Raw genomic sequence first — 27,429 nt, 5'->3', positions numbered from 1 at the left:
ATCAAAGTCGTGTTTTTCGCGGCTGTTTTTGGAGCTGTTTTTGTATAGAGTCTATGAAAAACGGCTCCAAAAACGGCTGAAGAAGTGACATGCACTTCTTTTTAAAACGGCCGCATACAAAAATGGCCTGTCGGAACAGAACGCCATTTTTCCCATTGAAATCAATGGGCAGATGTTTGGAGGCCTCCTGCTGCCGTTTTTTGGCCGTTTACGGCCCGAAAAACGGCCGAAATTAAGCCGTGTGAACATACCCTTAGTGATCATGGTCTGCTGGAAGGGTGGGTTAACATAAGGGACGATATTGTGATTTTGTATGTAATAAAATTTATATAAAGATTTTTTTTTATATATAGACATAAATTTTACACCGCTGATTCAAAGATGGCAACAAACATGGCAGCACCTTCAGTTGTCACTTTTGTAAAAATGGCTGCTGCAACAAAATCGAGAAATGGCAATTTCTCTGTAAGTAAGATATACATAGTTGCTAACTATTTGCTGTTGCTCTAAGGGTATGTTCACACGGCTTATTTTCTGACGTTTTCCGGGCCATAAACGGCCCAAAAAAAAACAGAGAAATCGGAAGCAGAACGCCTCTACACATCTGCCCATTGATTGCAATGGGAAAACAACGTTCCGTTCCGACGGCCGTTTTCTTACGCGGCCGTTTTGAAAAACAGCTGCGTAAAAAAACGGCCGCAAAAAGGAAGTGCATGGCACTTCTTCAGCGGTTTTTGGAGCCGTTTTTCATTGACTCTATTGAAAACAGCTCCAAAGACGGGCGTAAAAAACGCTGCGAAAATCCCTTGAAAACTGCTCCGTATTTTCAGACATTTTTGAGTTTGCGTGTGAACATACCCTTATTTGATTTATTAATATATAGCTGTTTTCTATGCAAATGTAATTTATTATAACTAATCTACACAAAATTTTCAAATACATTCAAATCTTAGTCCATAGGATGTTCAAACACTGAGGGCAGAACAACATTTACGTAACTGCGATTAAAGCATAAATTCGACTTTGTTGAATTTACTAGTCCTTCTCAATGATTTTTTGATGATATTCTAATTCATTGATAAGGACTAGTATGTGTTTATGAGCTTCATGTCATGTCTCTGAATACTTTGCAATCAGACTCCCTTCCTTTATACTGATAACATAGTTGGGGAGTTACATTAAAGGGCTTGTCCAGTTTCAGCAAATTAATGTTATTTTTTGCATAATTGAAATTTTTTAATTTTTCCACTATACTTTCTGTAATAATTCCTCACGATTGTTAAGATCTCTGCTGGATGTCTACTAGAAGTAAACCATGAATGTTCCTACTGAATAACAATAAACAGAGATCTTGAAAACCATGAGGAAATAATACAGAAAGGATTTTGGAAAATTGCATAACTTTTATACACAAAATAACATTAATTTGCTGAACCCCTTTAAGTTCTTTTTTGTTCCCTGTAACAATCAGCAGACACAGGGTGCTTCCAATGCTGTGCCATAATACAGGCTTCCAAGAATAGTGGTCGGCCTTCTGATGGTTATTTTACAAGATAAGGGATTACGTTTTATCATACATGTCAACTCTCCCAGACATTCTAGGAGAGTCCACGAAAAAGGGGAGATCTTTAGGACTCCTGGAAAAACAGGCAAATATCTTCGGTGCTCCGTCTTTTTAAAAAATGTGCTCATCTCTACACGTTCTTGCAGTCTTCTTCACTACCAGGTGCTGACGAAGACAATGTATTGACTCCAGCCAATGTGTCAGGACATTATCTGTGGTGGCGCTCATGAGTGAAGAGGACTGCATGTATAGGGAGAGGTGAGTATCTGCACATCTGGTCTGACGTCTGTATTAAAGAGGCTCTGTCACCAGATTTTGCAACCCCTATCTGCTATTGCAGCTATTGCAGCAGATAGGCGCTGCAATGTAGATTACAGTAACGTTTTCATTTTTAAAAAACGAGCATTTTTGGTCAAGTTATGACCAGTTTTGTATTTATGCAAATGAGGCTTGCAAAAGTACAACTGGGCGTGTTTAAAGTAAAAGTCCAAGTGGGCGTGTATTATGTGCGTACATCGGGGCGTTTTTACTTCTTTTACTAGCTGGGCGTTCTGACGAGAAGTATCATCCACTTCTCTTCAGAACGCCCAGCTTCTGGCAGATCACGCTGTGACGTCACTTCCCCAGGTCCTGCATCGTGTCAGACGAGCGAGGACACATCGGCACCAGAGGCTACAGATGATTCTGCAGCAGCATCGGCGTTTGCAGGTAAGTCGATGTAGCTACTTACCTGCAAACGCTGATGCTGCTGCAGAATCAACTGTAGCCTCTGGTGCCGATGTGTCCTCGCTCGTCTGACACGATGCAGGACCTGTGAGTGACGTCACAGCGTGATCTCTCGAGAACACGGCTGTGTCTGCACTGCCAGAAGCTGGGCGTTCTGAAGAGAAGTGGATGATACTTCTCGTCAGAACGCCCAGCTAGTAAAAGAAGTAAAAACGCCCCGATGTACGCACATAATACACGCCCAGTTGTACTTTTACTTTTCAACACGCCCAGTTGTACTTTTGCAAGCCTCATTTGCATAAATATAAAAATGGTCATAACTTGGCCAAAAATGCTCGTTCTTTAAAAAGAAAAACGTTACTGTAATCTACATTGCAGCGCCTATCTTCTGAAATAGCAGATAGGGGTTGCAAAATCTGGTGACAGAGCCTCTTTAATGTGGGGTCTGGTCTGAGGTCTATATTAAAGGAGGATTGTGTGAAGGCGGGGTCTGGTCTGAGGTCTGTATTAATGTCGGGTCTGGTCTAAGGTCTATATTATTGGGGGTTTGGAGTTTGTATTAAGAGGCTGTATAAAGAGGGGACCTGGTCTGAGATCTATATTAAAGGCTGTCTGGGGTTGGTATAAATGGGGGTCTTGTCTAGGGTTAGTAATATTGGGGATCTGGTCTGAGGTTTATATTAAGAGGTGTCTGGTCTGGGGTCTGTATTAAGGGGGATCTGGTATGGGATCTGTATTTCTTTAGTTGGTCTGGTCTTGGGTCTGTATTTGTTTAGGGGGTCTGGTCTGTATTTGTTTAGTGGGTCTGGTCAGTGGTCTGTACTAAATGCACTATTTTTAATTCAAATTATGCAGTTCGTGGGTGTACCCTGTATAAACGGGCAGGAAATAAGGCCAAAAATGTTTGTTGCATGGCGCTCTGTGCGTTCTACACCATTTTTGTCTTATCAAAAGTTGCCAGGTAAGAGTTTCTTTACTGTTATCAGAAATTGATATTGCTCATAAAAGGAGCTTTCTTATAATCCATGTTTATTTCAGAATTTAAGGGTTAGGTAAATTTCCCAAAAACTGCCTACAACTGTTCATCCAAACTTTAATAGACCAATTTAGTGTCCTACCAAAAGCATTCAATGAGTTAACAATGACTTTAACAGGGTTTACCACCATAGTCATTTATGGCATATCCACAGGACACCCACCTATCGGGATATCTTGGGTGCCCTTACCCACTTGGACCCTCTGTTCTCCAGACATTTATGGCAAATTCTGTGTTTATAGTGGAAAACCCCTAAAAAAAGATTTGCCAGGATCATCTTATCATTTCTATTTGGCGCTCTGCAGTAATGTCGTCGTTTTGAGAATGAATATTGCCGGACACTATGTTGCTTTTCTGAGGATTTACAGATGGCAATGTTATTATATGCAATTAACCCTAGTAATAACTGTACTTCTTAATGTGAATGGAAGCTGCATTTCAAAGTATATACATCCCTCAGGAGCAGAATGTGTTCTTCGTTAGATAACTGCTTTACTATGTAATTTAAATGCCTTGATATTTGCAAATGCTGCTAGCCACAGGAAACCAAGCTTCCAGGAAGCAGTCCGTTTATTTTTCCCTTTCACCTCCTCATATTGACTTGGGAATATAGTCCCCTGGGCATTCTGGGAACATACTTAACAGCTCTTTTAATACAAAATCTATGGGAACTGCAGGAATTGCCTGTGGGTGTACATGTGTCTGTATGTTTATTTCTCAGATCGTGTAAAAATAGGCATGAGAAACTCCAAACTATGTGCCCAGCAAGACCTTCTGTGAGAATGACACTCGTTCAATAATTGTCATGTTGGCCGACTAGCAGTACAGTGGGACAAAACACATCTGTTTAACTGATATATATATTATTCAAACTTTTTCATATATGAAAGTACTTTTACAATTCTACTGAACAACAGTGTACTTCGTTTATTAAAATGATAATGTATAACGTTTCCTTTGTTTCTCACGTTACTTCTTAAAGTGGGACCAGCATTTATTGATCTTAGTGCCGCTTCAGGTCCTTCTGTTATTGTTACACATTGGTAATAAGGCTTCGTTCACTCCTGCGTCGGGCTTCCGTTCATGGGTTCAGTCAGACCTTTTTCCGTCAGGGGAACCCTTGGACGGAAACCATATCTTTCCATTTGCATTACTATTGATTTAAATGGTAATGCTTCCGTTGCAGTCGACTGCGCTATTGATTCCGCCCCAAAAAACTGAAACCTTACAGAACGGAGACAAACATTTGGTTTCCGTTCATGGGTTCCGCTGATGGAAAGGTCTGCTGGGCCCCATGAACAGAAGCCCGACGCAGATGTGAACGAAGCCTAAGGCTCTGTTCACACTGGTGTCATAGCTTCTATTTATAACTAAAGTCGTGATGCTGTGCAAGATCTGTTGGATGACGGATACAAACGGTGTCAGACAAACCCAATTGATTTATAATGGGGTCGATCGTGGTATTGACAATAGTTCAATCATTATGACGGCAAGAAAAGTGCTGCATACTCTACTATTCTTGTCATCATAAGCGACAGAACCCCAATGGAAAGCCCTAGCAAAGGAGGGACAGTGCCCAATATAGCTGTGTTTTTTTTTCATCTTTAATAAAAATACAACTAAAAAAATATGTCTCTTTTTGTGAAGAGTAAGTCACAAATCACATTTCAGGACATACGCCTAATGCACACGATTGTTGTGTGCTGGCCAGGTCTCTTCAGTGATCCATGGAAAGATAGCATGTCCTATCTCATCACAAATCGGAGAATTGTGTCAGTTCTCACTGACCCGTTTCACCTGCTAAAGTGAATGGGTCCATGAAAACTATCATGTGCCACTCAGATGCTGTGAAAAGCGGCCCGAGTGGCACTCGGTTCTGTGCAACTGCACTTAAACAGCATCTCTAAAGATAAATAAGGGTTGCTATTATAAAATCACTTTCCTCATAGCCAATGGACAGCAGTCAATAGTTTTCCAGCTACCCAATGGCTGACAGGCTGGCAGGAATTCAGTGGGGACATTGCTCGCCCATTCACTACTCGCCTCAAGCTGGCAGACCCTACTACATATATGTGATAGACTGGTTGTCCAGCCCTACATCCTTACTTAGGCTGGTGGGGGGGGTAGGCATGTGTTATAAATAGGAGCACTACGGATTGGTAGGGAAGAGAGCGACAGGAGGCAATTGTCTATCCAACAGCTATCATGCTGAACTTTAGGGACTGAGGTTGTGGGATATATTCTAAAAGCACTGCCTTCTGCACCAATATAGTTTTTCCTACCCCTGATGTGTAATGTGGTGTGTGAAGATAGTTATTGACTTTTCTGTCTCTTCGTAATTATTAGGTACCTGTATATGTCTGCATTGTGTAAGATACAGCTAAACTATTGCGTCTACACATCTTCTTGTGAATTTTAAACTCATGGGGGATACTTGTTCTCTCTGCGAAGATCCAGTTGATGTAAGGAGTTTTACAGGCAATGCTCCCTGCGAAAGTATACAGATTAGCTATTCTCCAGAAGGAAGAAAACTGTCTCTGTCGTGCCACCTATATAGGTTTGGCTGATAACCGTAGTCATGTTTTAAGGCTCTTTAATGGGTCAGACATTGACGTAAAGGGTAACTACCAGCAGGGAAGTGTCCTGGCTTCTCGGCTGTAAACCCTACCCAACCCTTCTTCAGCTCTTAGGTGACGGCACCAGCGTATAGCATATTATGATGCAGGAGACTGCTAGAGCCGTCACTCAAGACCTGATGGGAGGGGTTGCGGAAGGTTTACAGCCAAGATGCCACGACACTTCCCCGCACAGTGGACATTTGGCATCTCATGAGCATTCGTTGCATGAGCAATTAAAACTTAATTTTCCTAGTTATGCTTTCCTAGTTAAGCTGTATTTATTTATTTTTTCATTAAATCAATGTCTTTGTAATTCACAAATTAACTTTTATTTAAAAAATATATATTTTTTACAATACAGCTTCTTTTTATCCTGTATACATAGAAGCTGTATCGTTCTCTCTGTCGACTGCACTATTGATTCCGTCAAAACAACTGAACCCTGTTACAACGGTGACAAACGGAAACCTTTAGCAACGTTTCTGTCACCATTGAGATCAATGGTGATGCAAACGGAAGCTAAGGTTTCTGTTTGCCTTTCTGTTGAGGGATTAACCCGACGGAACCTCAGACGGAACCCCTCAACGGAAGGGCAACACTGATGTGAACAGGCCCTAAAAGTTATGTACATAGATGTGAAAAATAGTAGCTGAATACTGTGTGTCAGACACACGCAGGTACTTATTTCAGCCGAGCCTTTCAGTCTAGCTGAACTGATGGAATCGGCTGGTAGAGAACGATACAGCTTCTATGTATAAGGGTATGTTCACACGCTTAACAAAAAACATCTGAAAATACAGAGCTGTTTTCAAGGGAAAACAGCCCCTGATTTTCAGACGTTTTTTGAGCAACTCGCATTTTTTGCTGCGTTTTCGCAGCGTTTTTTACAGCCTTTTTTGGAGCTGTTTTCATTGGAGTCTATGAGAAAACGGCTCCAAAAACGTCCCAAGAAGTGTCCTGCACTTCTTTGACGAGGCTGTTATTTTACAAGCTGTCTTTTGACAGCGAAGCGTAAAATGACAGGTCGTCGGCACAGTACATCGTAAAGCCCATTAAAAGTAATGGGCAGATGTTTGCCGACGTATTGGAGGCGTTTTTTCAGACGTAATTCGAGGCGTAAAAAGCCTCCAATACGTCTGAAAATAGGTTGTGTGAACCCAGCCTTAAGGATACATAGAAGCTGTATTGTAAAAAGTAAAAACATTTCTTAATAAAGTGAATTTAAAAGTTGCTTAAAAACACATAAGACATTGATTTAATAAAAAAAAAAAATATATACAAATGCTTTAAGTATGATCACCAATATAGGTATGTTTAAACTTGTATCCTCTTCACCTATCTAGCAGCATTAGCCATTTAGGGGGTCAAAAAGACTCTCTTTAATACCTATACTTCCAGTATTTCAAGATAATAAATGTTGCATTATTGCTAAGTATAAACTTCAATTCACGATTTACATTCCTTTTCTAGCTCTGAGTCAACGACATCATTTTTTAGCTAAAAAATAAATATAGACAGTACTAATTTGAACTAACAAGCAACATTAATTTCTAGGCACAATTAATTAGTAACTGATACCAGAATACAAAGGTACAGCCAAATAGCAAACCAGAGGTAATAAAAGTGTTTGAATACAAGAATAAAGCAAAATAAATAAATATTAAGATTTTTTTAAATGTACAATACTGATAAACTAAAGCAGCAGTTCACATCTCTGCTAAAAAGAAGAAAGACATATGTCTTCTTTTTAAGCAACAGTTTGTTGTTTATTTCCTTTTTCCTGATGTGCGATATTCAACATACAATTAGTGGCAACTTTGCAAATGTCACGAAGCCCGAGGAATAGGCTGTAACTGGCCCAGCAGGGGACGATGTAAACCCTCCTTGTCACCAAGGTATTTGACTTGGGGCTACTCCTGGGAGTGGAGTCTAAGGGAAACCCCCACTCTTCACCCTTTAACACCTGTAAAGGGATGTGGACTTCGATGCGGGGGAACCCTAAGTCACTACCCCTATATATATACATAAGATGCAGCAGCATAGAGGAGTTTATACAGCAATAATAAGCAGTGTACCTGAGAATACAGCACTGGGGTGAGATATAACCCTTACTAGGAAGCTGCTGCAAATCTGTGTATGACTGTGCCTCTCACTCTGCTCCCCCTCCTGCCTACCCACTTCGTAGACTACTATGGGCAGCGTGTCTGTGTCTCTGCTCCTGCTCCTTTCCCCTGCTACCCATCCCCTCTCTATAGACTTCTATGGGCAGTGTGTTTGTGTCTCTCACTCTGCTCCCTCCTCCTGCTCGCCCATACACATAGACTGCTATGGGCAGTAGTGTGTCTGTGTCTCTCTCTTTTTGCTTCTGCTTCCCCCTCCCCTCTCCATAGACTTCTATGGGCAGCGTGTCTGTGTGTGTCTCTCTCTCTCTCTCTGCTCACTCCTCCTCCTCCCCCTCCATAGACTTCTATGGGCAGCATATCTGTTTCTCTCACTCTGATTCCTGCTGCTGCTCCCCTCCCCTCTCCATAGACTTCTAAGGGAAGCATGAATGTGTCTCTGTCATTCTGCTCCTTCCCCCTTCTGCTTCAACTCCCCTTACCATATACTTCTATGGGCAGCATGTCTGTGTCTCTCTTTGCCCCACCTCCCCCTCCATAGAATTCTATGGGCAGGCTGTGAAGAGACACTTCAGTACGTCTCTTCTGCTCCGTAACTAGAGATGGATTTTGCTTGACAACAGGGAGTATACAGTAGTTCACAGGAAGGGAGACACCTAGTGGCAGTAACTTCACACATAATTTGCATAGATGAAAAACTACAAAATTTTAACAGTTTGTAAATGACAAAGTTTATATATATCAGGTATACTATTAGATTAGCATCATTATTTAGAAAAGTTAGTGTCCATTTAAACATTCGTTATGTCTAAAGAAAGCATGTGAATATTAAAGGGGTTGTTAAGTATTTTCAAATGGTGGCCTGGTATAGGACATCAATATTGATCAGTGAGGGGCAGAGCGGCGGGTGAGTTACAATTTTTCATCCATTTGCATACATTTTAATCTGCTTTAGTAGTCAATGCCATAGCAGCAGAAAAAAGACCAGCTCACTATACCAGAAGCACCGTCAAACTAATTAGCATATATATATATATATATATATATATATATATTTATTTATTTTTTATTATTTTTTTTTGACCAATAGCATTATTGTAGTTATACTACAATAGTTACAATATTTTCAATTAAGAAGAAACAGTAAGTAGGGTCAATCTCTAGTAGTGAGATGTATACTTATGTGGGTATACAGTACCTTTATTTACTTTTATATCCTTAATAAATATATTAAATATATAGTGTATTGAAATATATAATCTAGTAAACTTTTACTAGTGGGATCAGTTTACCTGTTATGTGTAGAAGGTACAAACAGAAAACATACAGAAGTCCTCAGCACCAGTTCTCACTATGGTCCTCCAATATTGTTATTACTAACCTGGTGTCCTTATTCTTTTCTTACAGATGAACTCACAGTGCCTGCACTTTACCCGGGTAGCCCTGAAGTGTGGGCGCCGTATCCCCTCTACCCAGCGGAACTAGCACCTGCTCTACCTCCTCCTGCTTTTACCTATCCCGCTTCACTGCATGCCCAGGTAATTGATACCAATCAGGCACATCCTCACTCTATATCCCACCTGCCCTTTCTTGGTACCACGGTGCACTCCACACACTAACCACTGTTCTACCAGCTAACTGGCTCACTACAAGGAGGCCAGTGATGCCTCTCTTGTTCTCACTCATCCTCGGACTCTCTTCATGTGGCGGGAACCCTACACCTTTGATTTTTAAATCTAGAATTAATACCATAGACTACCACTGACTCAACTTATCTGAGGCTTTCTCCAGAATGAGGTTATTATCTTAAGTACTGAGTTTATCTAGGATTTGGGTGGGGGAAGGAATAATCATTTTTTTCAATGCAAATTTAAAATCAAATACTTCAGTGTGATTGAAATTTCAGTTATAAAAGTTTATTGCCAGGATGTGAACTATTTATCATTTATTATATGTTATAGCTTAAAGTGCCGATCTGCTCTTTAAATAGTCCGGTTTTATGGAGTATAATTTGTATAAACTTTATCATGATGATATCAAATACTTCCAGATGTGTATCTACTGCGAGTGAACCAATTCATGTATTTCAGTGACAGACATATCCAGGATACAGAAAAAATACAGATATATATGTACCAAATCAGAGGAAGGTACAGTAGGGCACTGTAAAATTCTATGGGTGCCATATTACAGCGGTAAACAACTGAAATGCTGTACGCAGCCATAATACATGCATGTGCATGAACAATAGATGGATAGATATCACACAGTGTTGGTGCATTTTTTTATACTTTTTTATACTTTTTATACTTACACTTATTTCTTATGATCCAGTATCGGTTATGGCTTAAAAAGACATGCCAAAACTGCACTGTGTAAATACAACCATATAGTATTTTAGTGTAGTCTTTACCTTTGTACTTATCTATGCTTTTAATTCTAGAGGAAAAGTAGAATAAGCCTATTTTAAATAAGAGATTTCATGGAGTATGAAGTTTTAGTTGTAAAGTATATTATCAACACATAACAGTAAGTTGATATTTCTTAATAAGCACTATAGAAATTATATTGCTTTACATACAGGAACTAGTCACAGTTTTTTTCGTATGTAGCAGAGAAGACCAAACAGCCAAATTCTGCCCTTATCTATAATAAATTTCAGATACATGTTTTACCAAAAAATAGAATACAATAGAACCTTGCCATTTCAAGGATAATTGTACCCAAAATATTTCATTTCCATATTGTAAATATATTTTACCAAGGCCACTATTTTACCTTCCGGTCTTTGTTTACAAGCGGCCAGCTCTTGACCGCTTCAGCGGTCAAGTGCCGTATTCCGGGAATCATGGCTCCCACCGCTGAGCAGTGATGCCAGGTACACGGTGTGTGGTCGCTGAGGTCTGTGACTGGCTCCAGCAGTCATGTGTTGGCCACTTTAAACACAAACGGGAAGACCAGGGGGAAAGAAGTGGGGGGAAAGAAGTGGTGAGTACTGAGTACTGCTACTTTTTTTGTTCTATAACATTGGTAGCTGTTTTTTTTTAAATTAACAAGTCGGGTGACCACTTTAATTGAAAAGTGGTCCAAAAATGAAAGAAATGAAAGAAGTAAATATATTATTATACTGATCAAGCTATTGCCAAATCCATTTCTGTAGTCTTAGGCCACATTACACGAGCGTGTCCGATTTACATGTGTAAAACATGCAGCGTATTTTGAGCATTTCATGTCGTGTGCCATCATTGTGCCTTGCGTATGGCATCGTGTGCTTTGCATGTGGCAGGCATTTTTCACGTCCGTGCAAGCACTAAGGTCACCTGAGCGATCAGCTGAAATCTGCGGGAAACCCTGGCAACAAGTGTTCAACTCCCCAGGGAAAGTTAGACATGACATGTTGCCCATTAAATTAGTGGGCTGTGTGTGTAGCATATATATATACATGTACAGTACCTCCAGAAGATGATCTTTGCAGCTGCTCTCCACTCCAATGTCTCTGCTGTTTACAGCAAACTATAGTCTCTAAATAGCATAACACAGAATACTGTCTGCCATAAATGATGGAAAAACAGCAGGATATTTTGTCAACACTGTCCTGCTCTGTTATAGGATTTTCACCTGCTTATAAAGGGGAAAGTTAAAAAGTTAAATGTTATTTGGGAGTTGGTGATTAAGTGACTGTAATGTGGAGGATGACAACAAGCATGATTGAAGTGCCAGCTTAAAGAGGCTCTGTCACCACATTATAAGTGCCCTATCTCCTACATAAGGAGATGGGCGCTATAATGTAGGTGACAGCAGTGCTTTTTATTTTTTTTTAAACTATCTATATTAGCGTTTTTAGATTTATGCTAATGAGTTGCTTAATGCCCAGGTGGGCGTATTTTTACTTTAGACCAAGTGGGCGTTGTACAGAGGAGTGTATGACGCTGACCAATCAGCATCATGCACTCCTCTCCATTCATTTACACAGCGCATAGGGATCCTGTTAGATCCTTATGTGCTGTCTTATACTAACACATTAACAATACTGAAGTGTTTAGACAGTGAATAGACATTCTACGGAATGTCTATTCACAATCTCTGCACTTCGTTACTCTGTCTGTGGTAGTTACAGCAGAGGACGCGTAATCTCGCGAGATTACGCGGTAAATGACAGGTTACAACGAGATCACGCTTCCTCGGCTGTAACTACCATAGAAACAGGAACGAAGTGCAGAGATTGTGAATAGGCATTCCGTGGAATGTCTATTCACTGTCTAAACACTTCAGTATTGTTAATGTGTAAGTATAAGACAGCACATAAGGATCTAACAGGATACCTATGCGCTGTGTAAATGAATAGAGAGGAGTGCATGACGCTGATTGGTCAGCGTCATACACTCCCCTGTACAACGCCCACTTGGTCTAAAGTGAAAATACGCCCACTTGGGCATTAAGCAACTCATTAGCATAAATCTAAAAACGCTAAGACAGTGGTAAAAATAGATCGTTTTTTTAAATAAAAAGCACTGCTGTCACCTACATTACAGCGCCGATCTCCTTATGTAGGAGATAGGGCACTTATAATGTAGTGACAGAGCTTCTTTAAACTCGGAACCCACAAGAGGATCCACTGGTTAACAGTATTGAGTGTGTAGAAGTTTATTCATCTCAAGGGTATTTTCAGATATTTCAACAAAATATGTTCAGGTATATATCTCAAGCTACAATTCAACTCTTCTATTGGTTAAAAAAAACATTGTTTGTGACCTTTCTTATCATGCTGTTTTGTCCCATTATGCCAGCTACAGTATATGGATAGATTTTTATTGGAACCTCAGTTGGAATAGACGCTAGATACTTTCTCCTTAACTTATGTATCTGTGATTGACTGGCAAGGAGACCTTAGAGAGGGCAACATTGTTGTAGAAAACAGCGTTAAAAAAATTGGGCAGAAAACAGGGGGTCCATCATTCATTCGTTCTTCCCACCTTTGGCTAGAACATTGGAGAAGTTAAAGCTAACCTAAGTTTCCTCAGCCCCTTTATCAACCCTATTATTTTACATGCACTAGAAGGGGAGGGAGAGAAGGCATGGGAGACAAATGGATGCCTTCTGGGAACATTTAAAATGTTTTATTTTATTTATGTTGTTATTGGGTTGACCCAAGTAAGAAGGGAATTTTTTTTTTACTCTAGTTCTTTGAAGATGATCGATTGGTAGTACTTACAACTTTGTTCTAGCACATTAGGGTTTCTTAGGATACTGTATTAGCCTAGGTGTCCCTAGGGTAATACGTCCTGTCATAGGACAAATGGAAGCAAGGCGAGAGTGAGGCTCATCTAAAAAGTTTGTGCTTAGATGGACACAACACTATCAAAAGGTTTATAAGTGGCTCATCGGCAGCGGATTATGCGCTCAGTCCGGAGAGAACATGGATCACTTGTATGAAAAATTTTGGTGAACATGCCCAGGCACCTGCTATGCAGTTTTTCCATACAGAGAGATCTAATAGAGTGCAAAACAATCAATTTTCAACTTTTATGGGGTGCGGACTATGCTTTTCCTGTGAAGTGACTCAGAGCTTCATGATGACCATAAAAAGAAATGTAATTTGCCCTATGCCGTAAAGTGTTCCCATTTTGTGATGCTACTGGACTTTTAAGACAACTGTCAGGTGACATGCCTACACTGATTTCATGTTATCTTCACCTTAAGAAATACAGGAACATAGATAGTACTAACTTGTCCAAGTTATTGCCTACTTCACGGGTACTGTATTGAAAAATGAGTTTCATTTTGATAAATCAATGGAGTATACATTTTTTAAAGATTCCCTCATCTCTAGCAGCTATACATATCTCTTGTATGGATCAGGTTTTGTTATCAATATAAATTGTGTTCTTTCTCTTACTGTGTTGTTCCAGAGTTTAATGAAATCCCTAATCATTGACACGTCCGTTATTGCACAACCTTCAACAGACCATGACAGCTTGATGTTTGACCTGGTAATTGATATAATGAAATCAAGATCAGTCCAACTCCATCATTCACACTTAAGCATCTACTGAAAGAAAATGTAGATTTTTAGAAACTCGAATCAATGATGCAAGGCTGGGCCAAAATCCAAAAAACGTTTAACATTTGGTATACTCTACTTAACTGACATGAAAGAATACATAATCTTAACTTATACAATGTGTCATGCTGTCAAAGCTTCATTATGAGGACGATGAGATCTTGTATAAATGTACATATGGGCTGATTTATAAATGCACCGTCTGTCTTCTCCGGGGCGTGTCATCTTGTTTAAATGTTGTATGTAATTGAATATCCCAGAATGGAAACAGGATGATTGCAGATCCCTGTTGGCTTAGCACAAGATATAGAAAGTGATTTCATCATATGAATACAGCCAATTTTCTAACCTTAACTTAGATTAATATTATGGTCAGATATATAAGAACTCTATATAAGGGTATGTTCACAGGCACTGTTTTCAGACGTAATTCGGGCTATTTATGCCTCGAATTACGCCTGAAAAAATGGCTCCATTACGCCTACAAACATCTGCCCATTGCTTTCAATGGTTGTTACGATGTTCTGTTCCCACGAGGTGTTATTTTACGCGTCGCTGTCAAAAGATGGCACGTAAAAAACGCCAGCGTCAAAGAAGTGCATGTGACTTCTTGGGACGTTTTTGGAGCCGTTTTTCATTGACTCCATTGAAAAACAGCTCCAATAACGTCCGTAAAATATGCAGCGAAAAATGCGAGTAGTTACAAAAACGTCTGAAAATCAGGAGCTGTTTTCAGGTGAAAACAGCTCCGTAATTTCAGACGTATTTTGCTACTGCGTGTGAACATACCCTAAGCCTGAGCTGCCCTGTCACATATTCAGGGAAATATGTTGCTCATAACCTAATCGACAACTCCCCCACAATGATGGAAATTATTATTACAGCGAGGGGAGCGATACACAGGGGTTTTCAATGTCCCCTCAGCTGTCTGACCTTTGACTGTATAGTGTTTTTCTAGGGGTTGGCAATTGGCCATTAGATTACATAGTGTCTTTCCCGGAGGAGGCAATTTTGTCAAGGTGGAATACACATTTTCTTTTCCTGATAATTATTTTATTTTTCCAGTATGTAAATGGATAGTAGATATTTATATGGGAAATCACTTTTGTTCTGTATTAGAAAATATTCCGTATTTCCGATCTGCCCAGTATCCTTGGTTGTATGCTGCCAACAGTATAGTGAAGTAACTTATTACAGACTGGACATGTTCCTTGTATTTGGTTTTGTACAAGAACATAAAGTATCTCAGTAACTTGGCAAAGAACCAAAAATATGGCAATAAAACTCCAACAATTCCATATCCTGCCAAAATAATGAACAAGCTGCTGTATCATCACTAAAACACCCAACATACCTTGAAATGTGGATACCTATCAGCACAATGCACTGAGATGGCCTATGTGAGCACCAGTTATTCTGGTGAAGCAGAAAACACTTTATTTTTTCCATATGATAGACACTTTTTTTCATAGGTAATGTGCAATTTTGACTGTTAGTGAGGTACTTTGTGTTATTTTACAAAAACGAAATACAAACCGCTCCAGTGCTTATGTACTATGTAAAACTGTTGACAAAGGGGGTTATTTGACATTCACAGGTCTACTTAATGTGCAGTTAAGTTGCAGAAGTTTTTTTTTTAATTCCTAACAGGGGCAAACACAAAAATCATAGAGCCCCATAGCAAAAATCTGAATGGGCCCCACTGAAAGCTCTGTCAAATGTAGTATGCGTTTATTAGAATTGAATAGTACTTTATTGTCAAGTATGAAAAATTCCGGAAACAGAAATCCTATGGGATTAGCGCACATACGTGAGATCTTACAAACATTTACATAAATACATTTAAAAACATAGATATTAGTTCATTTGGGTGACAATAAAGGAGGAATTCCTTAATATCTTTGTGAACAAGTCTTTATGCCGACCTTACGCATTGCACCGTTACTGCAACACCTTAAGGTGAAAATAATAACGCTATTGTTTTTCTATATTTTTATGGAAACAATAATACACTAGGTCTTTTTTTTATTCACATATATATCCCTGCATGCAAACATTGGATGTGATGGTGGACACGTTTGAGTTTCCGAAACCCAATAAAGTGAGAGTCTAAGGCTGGATTCACACGAGCATGTCCGGTCTGTAAAGGACGGAACGTATTTCGGCCGCAAGTTCCGGACCGAATACACTGCAGGGAGCCGGGCTCCTAGCATCATAGTTTTGTACGATGCTAGGAGTCCCTGCCACTCCGTGGAACTACTGTCCCGTACTGAAAACATGATTACAGTACGGGACAGTTGTCCCGCAGCGAGGCAGGGACTCCTAGCGTACATAAATATAATGCTAGGTCCGGGACTTGCGGCCGAAATACGTTCCATTACAGCAGGATGTCGGCTGTAGCATACAGCTGACACCCTTCGGCTGATGACGTAGGCTTAGCTTCTGAACCCGCCGCCATCTTTCATATGTGGCTGGAAACCTTTTAAGCCCCACTGCTCCATTCAATGTTCATCACACCCATTCTCGTGATTGGTGGGGTCCCAGCAGTGGGGCCACTAGAGATCAGACAATTATTACCTATTCTGTGGATAGCTGATAATTGTCAATTCTGGGAATACCTCTTTAATTTAAAAACAGATCTGTATAGGGGAGCAATGTTTTTCAGACTTACTAATTATAAATCTGGTTTTATGTAGCCACCTTTAGGGTAGGGGGGATAGATGCATATGGCTCATCAGGTAGTATTGAACTGTATGCAGCGATCTCTTCCGAGAGACAGCACTCAGGTAGCTCCTAAGCCAGTGTCATGGCCTGCAGGGGTAGTAGTTTAATGCAAACTCATTCTTACCACGGGCCAGGGGCTAGAATTCATAAGGCCCCATAGCAAAATGAGATGGCCCCCTCCACCTAATGACTGGAAACTGAAACAGCAGCATAAGTAGCAATAATAAAACGATGTGGATAATAGCGCCATATATCAGAGAACCCACATAATAGTGCTAGATAGCAGAACGCCACCAACTTGTTATTCCCTACAAAATGGATCAATGTTCCTGCACCTGAGTGAGCACCCTCAACCTTTGGGCCCACAGCCACTGCTATGGCTATAGTTATACCCATGCCACAAGTGCATTGTAAGGATCTTAAAAAGCTTAGTCTTTTTCTTCTTCTCACAATGCTTCCTGCCTTTAAGCTGATAATTCTGCTGTATCATTAGTACATTTGGACCCTGAAAAGTATAAATCAGTCCATTCTAGATCAGGATGTCATTTTGGACTATTTTCCATCGATTCTGAATCTTCATACTCCAGAACTATCAGGTGTCAGGCTATAAGAATTTTACTTTATGTGAACACATAAAAATGTATATCTAAGTTTAGATTTATCTAGAGTTTATCTAAAGTTTTTTTGCATCTATGGAAAATAACTCCTGCATTTCAAGACCACAGAACTAAAATCATAATGAAAGATGTTTCAGATGCAGTTGTGATATTTTAATAGAGTATGTGATATTTCAGGTTCTCCCAAGTAAGGTATATTTGTGTATATATATTTCAGTATGTCGTTAATAACTGCTTAATGTTTCTAATGATTTGTGAAGGAGTCATTGAGGCACACCTTTTCTAACATTTTTGTAAGTAGGAAAACATGTTAAAGAGATGGAATTTCAGAAGTCTTGACTCCTCCGAGCTGTCACAGAAAGCTCATCTGTGTACATGTTATAAACCACATCATTTCTGAATAAGATTAGCAATACTTTGAGGTATGGCAACATTTTATTGATGTCATTCATTAACCCTTAAGAGCACTACATTATTCTACCCTAATGCACTTTTTTAAATCAATATGAGCAAAAGAGTTAGGTAGCATTAAAGGGTTGTCCCATCTAGACAAACCCTTTCCATATGTCCTATTTGGATAAATGGGAAGGACCCCCTCTCGAAAACTACCCTCTTTGAGCCTGTGTGGTACTATAACGAGCGGCTCCCACTCTAGTGGACTCAGCACGGACATGTGTTACATGATTATCCTTTAATTGATTTGGCGCCATGTAATATTACATTTGTTACAAATGAGCGTCCACAAGCAGCTTCCAGTGGCTAGAACAGCTGATCGCTGGAGGTTAGAGAAGCCCAGCCCGCGGCAATCAGGTGATCGCCTGGGCCTATTCAATCAAAGAAATGGTTGTCCAGATGGATGTTTAATGTTAGAGTGAAAACAAATCTCTACACAGTAATCCACATTCACCACAATTATGAAACACAAGACGATTGCACATTTATTCACCCCTTACAACTCGTCTTCAAAAAACAAGCCCTCTTACAGCTTCGTTGACTATAAGAAAAAAAAGTTATGTCTCTCGGAATGTAGCGACAATATAAAAAAGTGGTTTTACTCCGTAAAAATGCACCCCAAGTAACAATGCCAGAATTGTTGTTTTTTTTCAAATCCACCTGAGAAAAAAGCTAAGAAAAGTTTTTTAACGTATTATATGTACCCCACAATGGTACCACTAAAAACGAAAACTCCTCCTGCAAAAAAACAAGCCCTTATATGGCTACGTTCATGGAAAAATTAAAAAGTGATGGGCCTCGGAACGTAGAACGCCCAAAATAACTGCATACTTAATGGGTTAAAGTCTATTTCTGTTGATCAGGTCTACAAAAGCCCAATTAAATCTTTTCGGATGCAATGTTGTTATAGGATTAAACTTAAAACAGTAAATATGGGGGGCATAGAAATATTTTTTTATAGTCTCTCTCTATCTCTATATATACAGGGTGGGCCATTTATATGGATACACCTAAATAAAATGGGAATGGTAGAAAACAAAGGGAGGAATCCTCCAGCTCACCTGACACAATATGAGTGTCGCTGTCTGCGCCTGGATCCTTTTCGTGTCGGCACACGTAGCAGAAGCAGAGGAAAAAAGGAAGTTGGATCCAGCGCTTTGGTAGAAGTAAAACGGAAGGAATTTCCAAGTTTAATAAGATTCTATTAAAAAGTCCATTGGAGTATGGTCCTGGTGTGTGGGTAATGGGAGGAATGATCCTGTGAAGCCTACGCGTTTCGGACGATAGCGACGTCCTTAGACTTGGCAATACAGCCAAGTCTAAGGACGTCGCTATCGTCCGAAACGCGTAGGCTTCACAGGATCATTCCTCCCATTACCCACACACCAGGACCATACTCCAATGGACTTTTTAATAGAATCTTATTAAACTTGGAAATTCCTTCCGTTTTACTTCTAAAAAATGGGAATGGTTGGTGATATTAACTTCCTGTTTGTGGCACATTAGTATATGGGAGGGGGGAAACTTTTCAAGCTGGGTGTTGACCATGGCGGCCATTTTGAAGTCGGCCATTTTGTATCCAACTTTCGTTTTTTCAATGGGAAGAGGGTCATGTGACACATCAAACTTATCGAGAATTTCACAAGAAAAACAATGGTGTGCTTGGTTTTACTTTATTCTTTCATGAGTTATTATGTATATATAAATTGGACTGCGTACACTAATTGGTTGACTTGAGGGGGAATAAATATAGGATTATATATTTTTTAAATAGATACCAATTTTGTAGCGCAGATATACAATTCTTGTCACAGCAAGTTAGGTAAGATAGCACTGAGCCCAGTTTTCCAGATTCCACCAGAATTATTTCAGGTCTTTTTTTTTTTTTCTTAAGATATCCTTTATATTATTTGATAAAGCCCTTATGTTTATCATCAGATACCTGGGTAAATTCCATATTTAGCAGTAGATATGTCCTAATTGATCATAGATGTCTTTCATCATAAAGGCTTATTCATGCATCTAACGCAGAAAAGATGAAGATGTCCTTCACTGGCCTGAGAAGATTGTGTCAGCATTCCTCCTAAGTATTATACGGTTCAGTGAACAGGATAAAAGAACATGACGATTTCACTTTGATATTTAGAAAGAAACTTCTTAGCATACAAGCAATAAGGCACTCCCTAAAATATATTGCCATCAGTCGGGTAATATCCTGACAAAGCTTTATGTTGTTTTTCCACTCACTAGATTAATGTCTGTCTTAGGCAGAACTGGACGTTCTTGACGGGAGTAATGGCTGAACAATGTCCTTTTGTAAGAAAGCTCCAGTTATGTGACCACTGATCCATGTTGCTCTTACCCACCTGTGGCATTTCTTACGAAACTATGGTTAAATATTAATGAACGACTCTTCCTATACATTGAAATGGTTAGCTAATAGTAACCATAATATAGATCTGAAATACATACATTTAATAAAATGTTTTCCATCTACTTTAGCCCCAAGTAAGACTTTGTAGAAGGTGAATTGGCAAAATATTAATTTAAAAATGTAAAATTATGTTATGTATGTCTATTCCTAGAATCCATACCCAGCACAGGGTATAAATTCTAGGACAATGAAGTAAAGGAACTGTTTCCATTGCAATTATTTGAGTATTTGGAGTGTGTTTTGAAGCCTTGCACACGAAGGAAACAAGGTTAAAGCCTATGAGATAAGAGAGAACAGTGAATTAATGTTCCTTTGAGTCCCACATGACTGAAATACATCGATCAAACATGAAACAATAGTGAGCAGATAGTGCACATTATAAAACGAACCCCCATCAGTCAATAATATAGACAATAATCTTTAACGTTACCAATTAGTAGCTGCTTGTTGCATGTATCATCAACAGGGACGCCAGCTAGTGCTGCATTGAGAACTACATATATGTAGAGGAAATCGCAGTGGAGGAAAATGGGGAGTACTTTGTATAATTTAGAATGCTAGGGATAAGTGGAGAAGGAGGTGGCAGGGGGCAATTAAATGAATGATCGCCTGCCAGGGAGCCAGAATTGGTGGGCACATTCCTAAACTCCCGCATTAGGCACCAAGGGAGCTTGTCCTGCCCCTGAGGTGTACTGTTGTTTCTAGTTGATAAAAATTCTGAAGTTATTCATAGTTATGTAATGTATATTCTTCTCGAAACGCAACCAATATTTGCCCTTCTGTTTTCACCGAGCTTTTCCACGAGCCGAACCAAACCAGGGGAGTACGTAGTAGCAAATCAGAGCGGGAGAATAGTCAGGCAAGTCAGGGTCAAGTAAGTAACAGCGGTCAATCGGGTGAATAGCAGGAATCGCAGAGCCAGGAAACCAGACAATCACAGGCAAGGAACAACTGCAAGTGAGGGTATAAATAGACCGAGGGCGGGAGCTAGAACCGTCCGGCCAGACTGTGATAGGTTCTCCCACTCCTCAGCCTGCAAGCCTGAGTGGTAACAGATCGCATCACTCTAGCAGACCTTGGAGCTGATGAGGGCTGATTAACCCCGGGTGTTGACACAGAACCTGTGTATGGCAAACCCTTTACAAATGGAGTGAGAAATTTGTCACATTTACTATTACAGATTTACTATTCAGGAGTCTAGCAAAGCTGGATGACCCCTTTTGTAGGAAATTATTGGTCTCCATTTTGGTTGTCACCTATATTAGACAGAAACAGGTGCTGTGACTACCCATGGTCAAATAGTGTATAAAGTACTTCCATAATGCGCTCATTTTATCTAGATTACTTTAATTAATTCATCTTCTTTCTTGCTTGTGCGTTCATTTTCTGGGCTCGGTTAAATGAAATGTTTCAATGCATTAATTTATGAGTAATATCGTAGTAAAATGCAAGAATAAAAAGTTGCCAAATACAATAAGCATAAGAAGCTATTTTTTAAGGGTCAAAGAGGGGGTACAGAGATAGCACCCAAGCGCCTAAGTGGTCCAAAAGCCCCTCTACCGCATAAGAAGACACCAGTATTATAAATTGCACGTGGTAGGTGGAGGGGCCAGATTTAACTTTGGCGCTCAGGATATTCAAGTTATACCTCTGAAATAATCAGTTCATTCCATATTAGTGATTATAGGATTGAGAAGGGGAAGTTGTACCATTTTTTTCCTGTCAGGTGGCGATGTCTTTTTGTGACTGCTTGTTTATACTCAGAGCTTTTTTGTACTTCAAATAAAAGATGAAGTTGGCATTTACATTTAACAAAATAAGGCAAGACAGATAGCAAGAATTGGCGTCAGCAGTCAGCTAAGAAAAATAAACAGCATGAACTATAAAGCTCTGTGTGTTTATGGGGCTTGTCATAGCACCTCGTGCCTTTTTGCCTTTTTTTTTTTTTTTTTAAAAAGCCATGCTTCAGAATGCTGTGAAAAACTTTACAATGTAAGTCTATGGAAAAATATTTTGGAACGCAAGAACTAGAGAAATTTGTCAAAGTTGCGGAAATATTTCAGTCGAAAGTCGGCACCAAAATCGCTGCAACGGAAAGCAGATATGAGAAAAAAAATCAATACTCACTGCCATTGCCATAGCAACATGTCCCTGTTCCCCACATCTGCTCTCAGTGTAGCACAGACTCTTGTGATTACACTGCAGCCCATGTGACCGCTGCAGCCTGTAATTGGTTGCAGCAGTCACAAGGGATGAAACGTCATGCCAGAAGGACAGCTGCATGGAGCACAGCCGGGGGAACAAGGAGCCGTCACTATGGCAATTCCAGGTAGGTTGGCATTGACTTTTTAATTAAATTTAAACAATAAGAAAACAGTTGTTTTTTCTCAGAATTAAGGTTTGTGCAGCTGATTGCAGCTTTTCCATTGAAAAAATCGCAACATTTGTTATTAGCCGTTACGTCCCCATTGAACTGATATGGTGAAATTTGCAATAAAAGTGCAATAATTCCACAGTATAAATTCACAAGCTGAGGAATAGAAATCCACACCGCAGTTCAATTTATGCACGTTTTCTCCGCTGATTTTTTTCTGCATCATGTGGATGAGATTTGTTATTGTAATATGCTGAGTTTCCAGTTCGCAAATTCGGACAGAAAATCTGCTGCAAATCCGTCCTATGTGAACAAAGCCTAAGGCTGAGTTCCCACGGGTTACATACGCTGTGTAAAAACTGTGCAGCGTATCCGACCTGGAACCCGCAATACATACCGTCCGAAAAACCGCACCACATTGTGGTGCGTTTTGTCAAACGGATTTTCCGCTGCGGAAAGCAGCAGTAAAAAACACTCATACTTACCTAGGCAGTTGTTATGGCAACGTGTCTCCCCTGTGCAGTCCGGTGTGGCCTACCTGGATGACACTGCAGCGGCAGTCACATGGGAAATAACGTCATCCTAGAAGGCCGGCCCTATGACGTCATCCAGGCCAGCCTCCTGGGATGACATTTCATCCCATGTGACCGCCGCTGCAGCCTGTGATTGGCTGCAGTGGTCACAGAGGGTGCAACGTCATCCCAGGAGGCCGGGCTGGACGAAGAAACACAAACTTCTGGGTAAGTATGTTTTTTTTCTCAATCCGTAGTTGCGATTTTTGCGGCATAACCGCTGCAAAAGTCGTAACACTTGGCTTTCTGTTGCGGGATTTGTGGGGGAAACCCGCAATGGAAAATCAACTAAAACGCAGCATAAATTGACATGCTGCGGAATTAAATTAAATCAAATTCCATATCCGCAGGACAATTTATCAATGTTTCCGCTGCGGTTTTTTTCCGCAGTGTGGTCATGAGATTTTCTAAATCTCATCCACTTTGCTGCTACTAAACATGCTGTGGAATTTCCGCACAGAATTCCGTTGTGGAAATTCCGCAGCGTTTACGCTAAGTGGGAACCTGACCTGGTGCAGTCACACACCACAGATTTTGTTGCAGGAATTTCTAAATAGAACTTGCAAAAATCCATTTACCTGCTGCAGAAACATCCCCATTCACATGAACTGATTTTCAGATGCAGATATTTCTGCAACAAAATCTGCCAAATGTTACATCACATCTCACATCACAGCTTAATAAAGTATAAAAGAATTGACTCCAGTTTGTAGCATCTGCCTGATTTAGATGATATACTGTATATCATGGAAGATGTTTGTGCAGTTAGGGTATGTTCACACGGCAGCGTCCGTTACGGCTGAAATTACGGTGCTGTTTTCAGGCGAAAACAGCACCGTAATTTCAGCCGTAATGGCATGTGCAGGCGTCTTTCGCTGCGTCCATTACGGACGTAATTGGAGCTGTTTTTCCATGGAGTCCATGGAAAACGGCTCCATTTACATCTGAAGAAGTGACAGGCACTTCTTTGACGCGGGCGTCTTTTTTACGCGCCGCCTTTTGACAGAACATCGACCCATTCAAATGAATGGGCAGATGTTTGCCGACGCTTTTGACCCGCATTTTCGGACGTAATTGGTGAGAATCCGAACACTAAGACCCCCACCAATCACTAAAACGAAGAGGCAGAAGCGATTTGATGAGTGCTGTGCCACTTCGTTTCTGATCGGCTTTCCTTGAAACGCTGAGCGAGTGGTATACAGACTCAAAGACTTTCAATTGAGCCCGTACACCGCTCAGATATTAAGCGGCACAGCACTCACCCAAGCACTTCTGCCACTTTGTATTATTGATTGGTGGGGGTCTCAGTGATTAGACACCCACTAATCAAAAATTATGACATGGCACTATAACATGTAAAAAGTTTTTCAAAAAGTTTAGTTACCCTTTAAAAGAAGTTTTCCAGGAGCATTGTTGTCCATGGACTGTTTCTTATATTGCAGCTCTGCTCTATTCACCATAATGGGGACAAGCTGCCCACAGATACGAGTGTATTTAAAAAAAGAAGAACCTATTTTCTAATATCATACAACCCATTTAATGTGTCTGACATTTTGATTGATAATTGCCACTTTGTTTGTGCATAAGGGTAATTATGGGAACATCAACCAAATATCATTAACATCACTAACTATACCCATAATGTTGTTCGCCCAAATGGGGCATGTTTGATAAAAAAAATTGCTCCACACTGGTTTGAGCTCACAGCACCTGTCACGCACCTCCTATTTCTAGAATACTCAGTCTATCATCCAATTCCATTGCTGCTGCATTGTAAGCCATGCTGGTCTCCCCATTCTTTCTATTTCGAATATTCTAGAAATCAGAAACCTGGGTAGGCAATGCTTTTCCACGCTGTGCGGCATAAAGAAAATTGTAGGTGATCCTGTTCTTGTCTAAAATGTCCCTCTCTGTTGTATTTTCTGCTATTATTACCAGTTGTTTTGTTTTTTCATAATAAATTACGTCAGTTTGAGCTCGCACAGCAATAGAGACTAGATCCAATGGCATATAAGAGTCAATTCACACAATGTCGACAAATGGCAGTTTAACTCAAACAAGATTGGCACTTACTGTAAAAAGGCACTGAACTTTAACAAACTTTCTATAATTCAATAGTACAAGCAAATTTAAGGAACATTGTAATATATCTCATTAGAGAAAGATGCCTCTTTTTCCACTTATCGGGCTCCTTTCCTTCCCCTCCCTCCGAACTGTTCACTCACTCTCAATTTACTACTTTTTCCATAATAGAAGAAGGAAGAGCAGCACTCACCCAAGTAGACTATTTATTTTCTTTATTGTTCAATAATTAAAGCAAGCGGGTATAAACCGTGAGTATCACGTTTCTTAACCCTATGATTACTGCTTTTTCCATCTCCTTGAGACAAGACGGAATATCAGCTCACTGAGGGATCAGGTTACATCTGCCCACAGAAGTCTATGGAGAGGGGAGAGGGAGGAGGAGAGCAGGAGCAGAGTGAAAGAGAGGCAGAGAGAGACAAAGACACTGTTGCAGTTTCTAGTAAATGTTACATCTCACCCCAGTGCTGGATTCACAGCTACACTGCTCATTACTGCTGTATAATCTCCTACTGCTTCTATATATGTGATAGATAGAGATAAGTGAGGCACTTTTTCTCTTCTATGTGTGCAATGATAACAGTTAGGCTCCTTCCACTATCTCAGAGAAAACTGAGAATTAGAGACCCTGCAGAAGGGAAAACTGCTAAAAAAAAATGCAGGATACAAGTCATATAAATGGCCAGAAAGAGTATTCTTCCTCATGTAGACACATATGACAGCTTATTGTAAAAAGTCACCTGAAACGGCAGGTATTCTTTAAGCTATGAGGCAGCAAGGATCCACTTTGTTATGCATACTGTCGGTAGATTCGTTGTAATCATTTCCAATAAATAAAGAGCAAGACTTTATAGCCACTTTGATGCCACTTTGGTACAACTCAGCAGTTGCACAACAGTTGCAGTTCAATAGAAGTAATCGGTGTCACGGCAATATGGTGACTGTTGCAAGACTTTTCCTATTCACTTTGGAGCGACTCAAGCCAAGAAATGTGTGCAACACAAATCTCAAATCTCAGCAATTTGAGTTGCACAACCCACCTCTGACTGGGATTGTGCAATTGTGCGCACATGTTTCTGTGAATATGTGATATATATCTTGAAATTAAACCAATACATCTTCAAAAAGAAGACATTTAAAAAAATTTAAGAAAATGAATTCATGAATTAATTGTAATGTAGCAATTACAAAATTTCCATCATGAAAAAAATGGTTTCATAAAAATTATGTAAATACATAAATATTATGTAAATGTATAATGTATAGTACGTATAGTATACATGTATGTATAGTATATATAGTTGTGTATAGTATAATGCAGGGGTCTCAAACTAAGCTGGGTAAGTGGGCCACATATAGAAAAAATGGGAAGTTGACGGGCCGCATTACTTTCAAATTTTATACAATACAAAATTATTGTTAATCAATTAGTTATTTGAACTACTATAACACTATATTACTAGAATAATAATACTACATTACTATAACAATAATACTACATTACTATAATAATACTACATTACTAGAACACTACATTACTATAATACTACATTACTATAATAATACTACATTACTATAATAATACCACTAGGTTTAAAATTTGAGATATTTCTCCACATGCTTATTTCAATCCAGTTTTATAGTTTAAGTGTCGCTAAATGCAGTCCGGCGGCTCAGTTGGCAGCGTTTGGCAGACACACATGTCAAGATTGGGCAGCCACTTTTTAGATAGTGCCACAGTGCCCTCGGTGGATGCTGCCGCAGTGCCCTCTGTGGATGCTGCCGCTGTACCCTCTGTGGATGCTGCCGCAGTGCCCTCTGTGTATGCTGCCGCAGTGCCCACTGTGGATGCTGCCGCAGTGCCCTCTGTGAATGCTGCCGCAGTGCCCTCTGTGGATGCTGCCGCAGTGCCCTCAATAGATGCTGCTGCAGAGTCCTCTGTAGATGCTGCCGCAGAGTCCTCTGTAGATGCTGCCGCAGAGTCCTCTGTAGATGCTGCCACAGTGCCCTCTGTAGATGCTGCCACAGTGCCCTCTGTAGATACTGCA

General features: G+C 40.0%; 1 protein-coding gene across 2 annotated transcripts in view; it reads left to right on the top strand.

Annotated features, from left to right (window-relative positions):
- The window catches only part of RBPMS (RNA binding protein, mRNA processing factor), a 243,956-nt gene that overhangs the window by 185,509 nt on the left and 31,018 nt on the right, over window positions 1-27,429 (top strand). The window contains exon 6 of one of the 2 annotated variants that reach the window (XM_075861860.1): window positions 9,472-9,602. The exons of the other annotated variant lie outside the window; for it this stretch is intronic. Within the exon in view, the coding sequence (XP_075717975.1) occupies window positions 9,472-9,602 (131 nt within the window). The remainder of the gene's footprint in view (window positions 1-9,471; window positions 9,603-27,429) is intronic. 2 annotated transcript variants of the gene reach the window in all.

The sequence above is a fragment of the Rhinoderma darwinii genome, chromosome 1 (assembly GCF_050947455.1).
Source record: "Rhinoderma darwinii isolate aRhiDar2 chromosome 1, aRhiDar2.hap1, whole genome shotgun sequence".
NCBI classification, from domain to species: Eukaryota; Metazoa; Chordata; class Amphibia; order Anura; family Rhinodermatidae; genus Rhinoderma; species Rhinoderma darwinii.
Note: the sequence above shows the minus strand (reverse complement) of the source record. Positions and strands in the feature narration are given on the sequence as shown.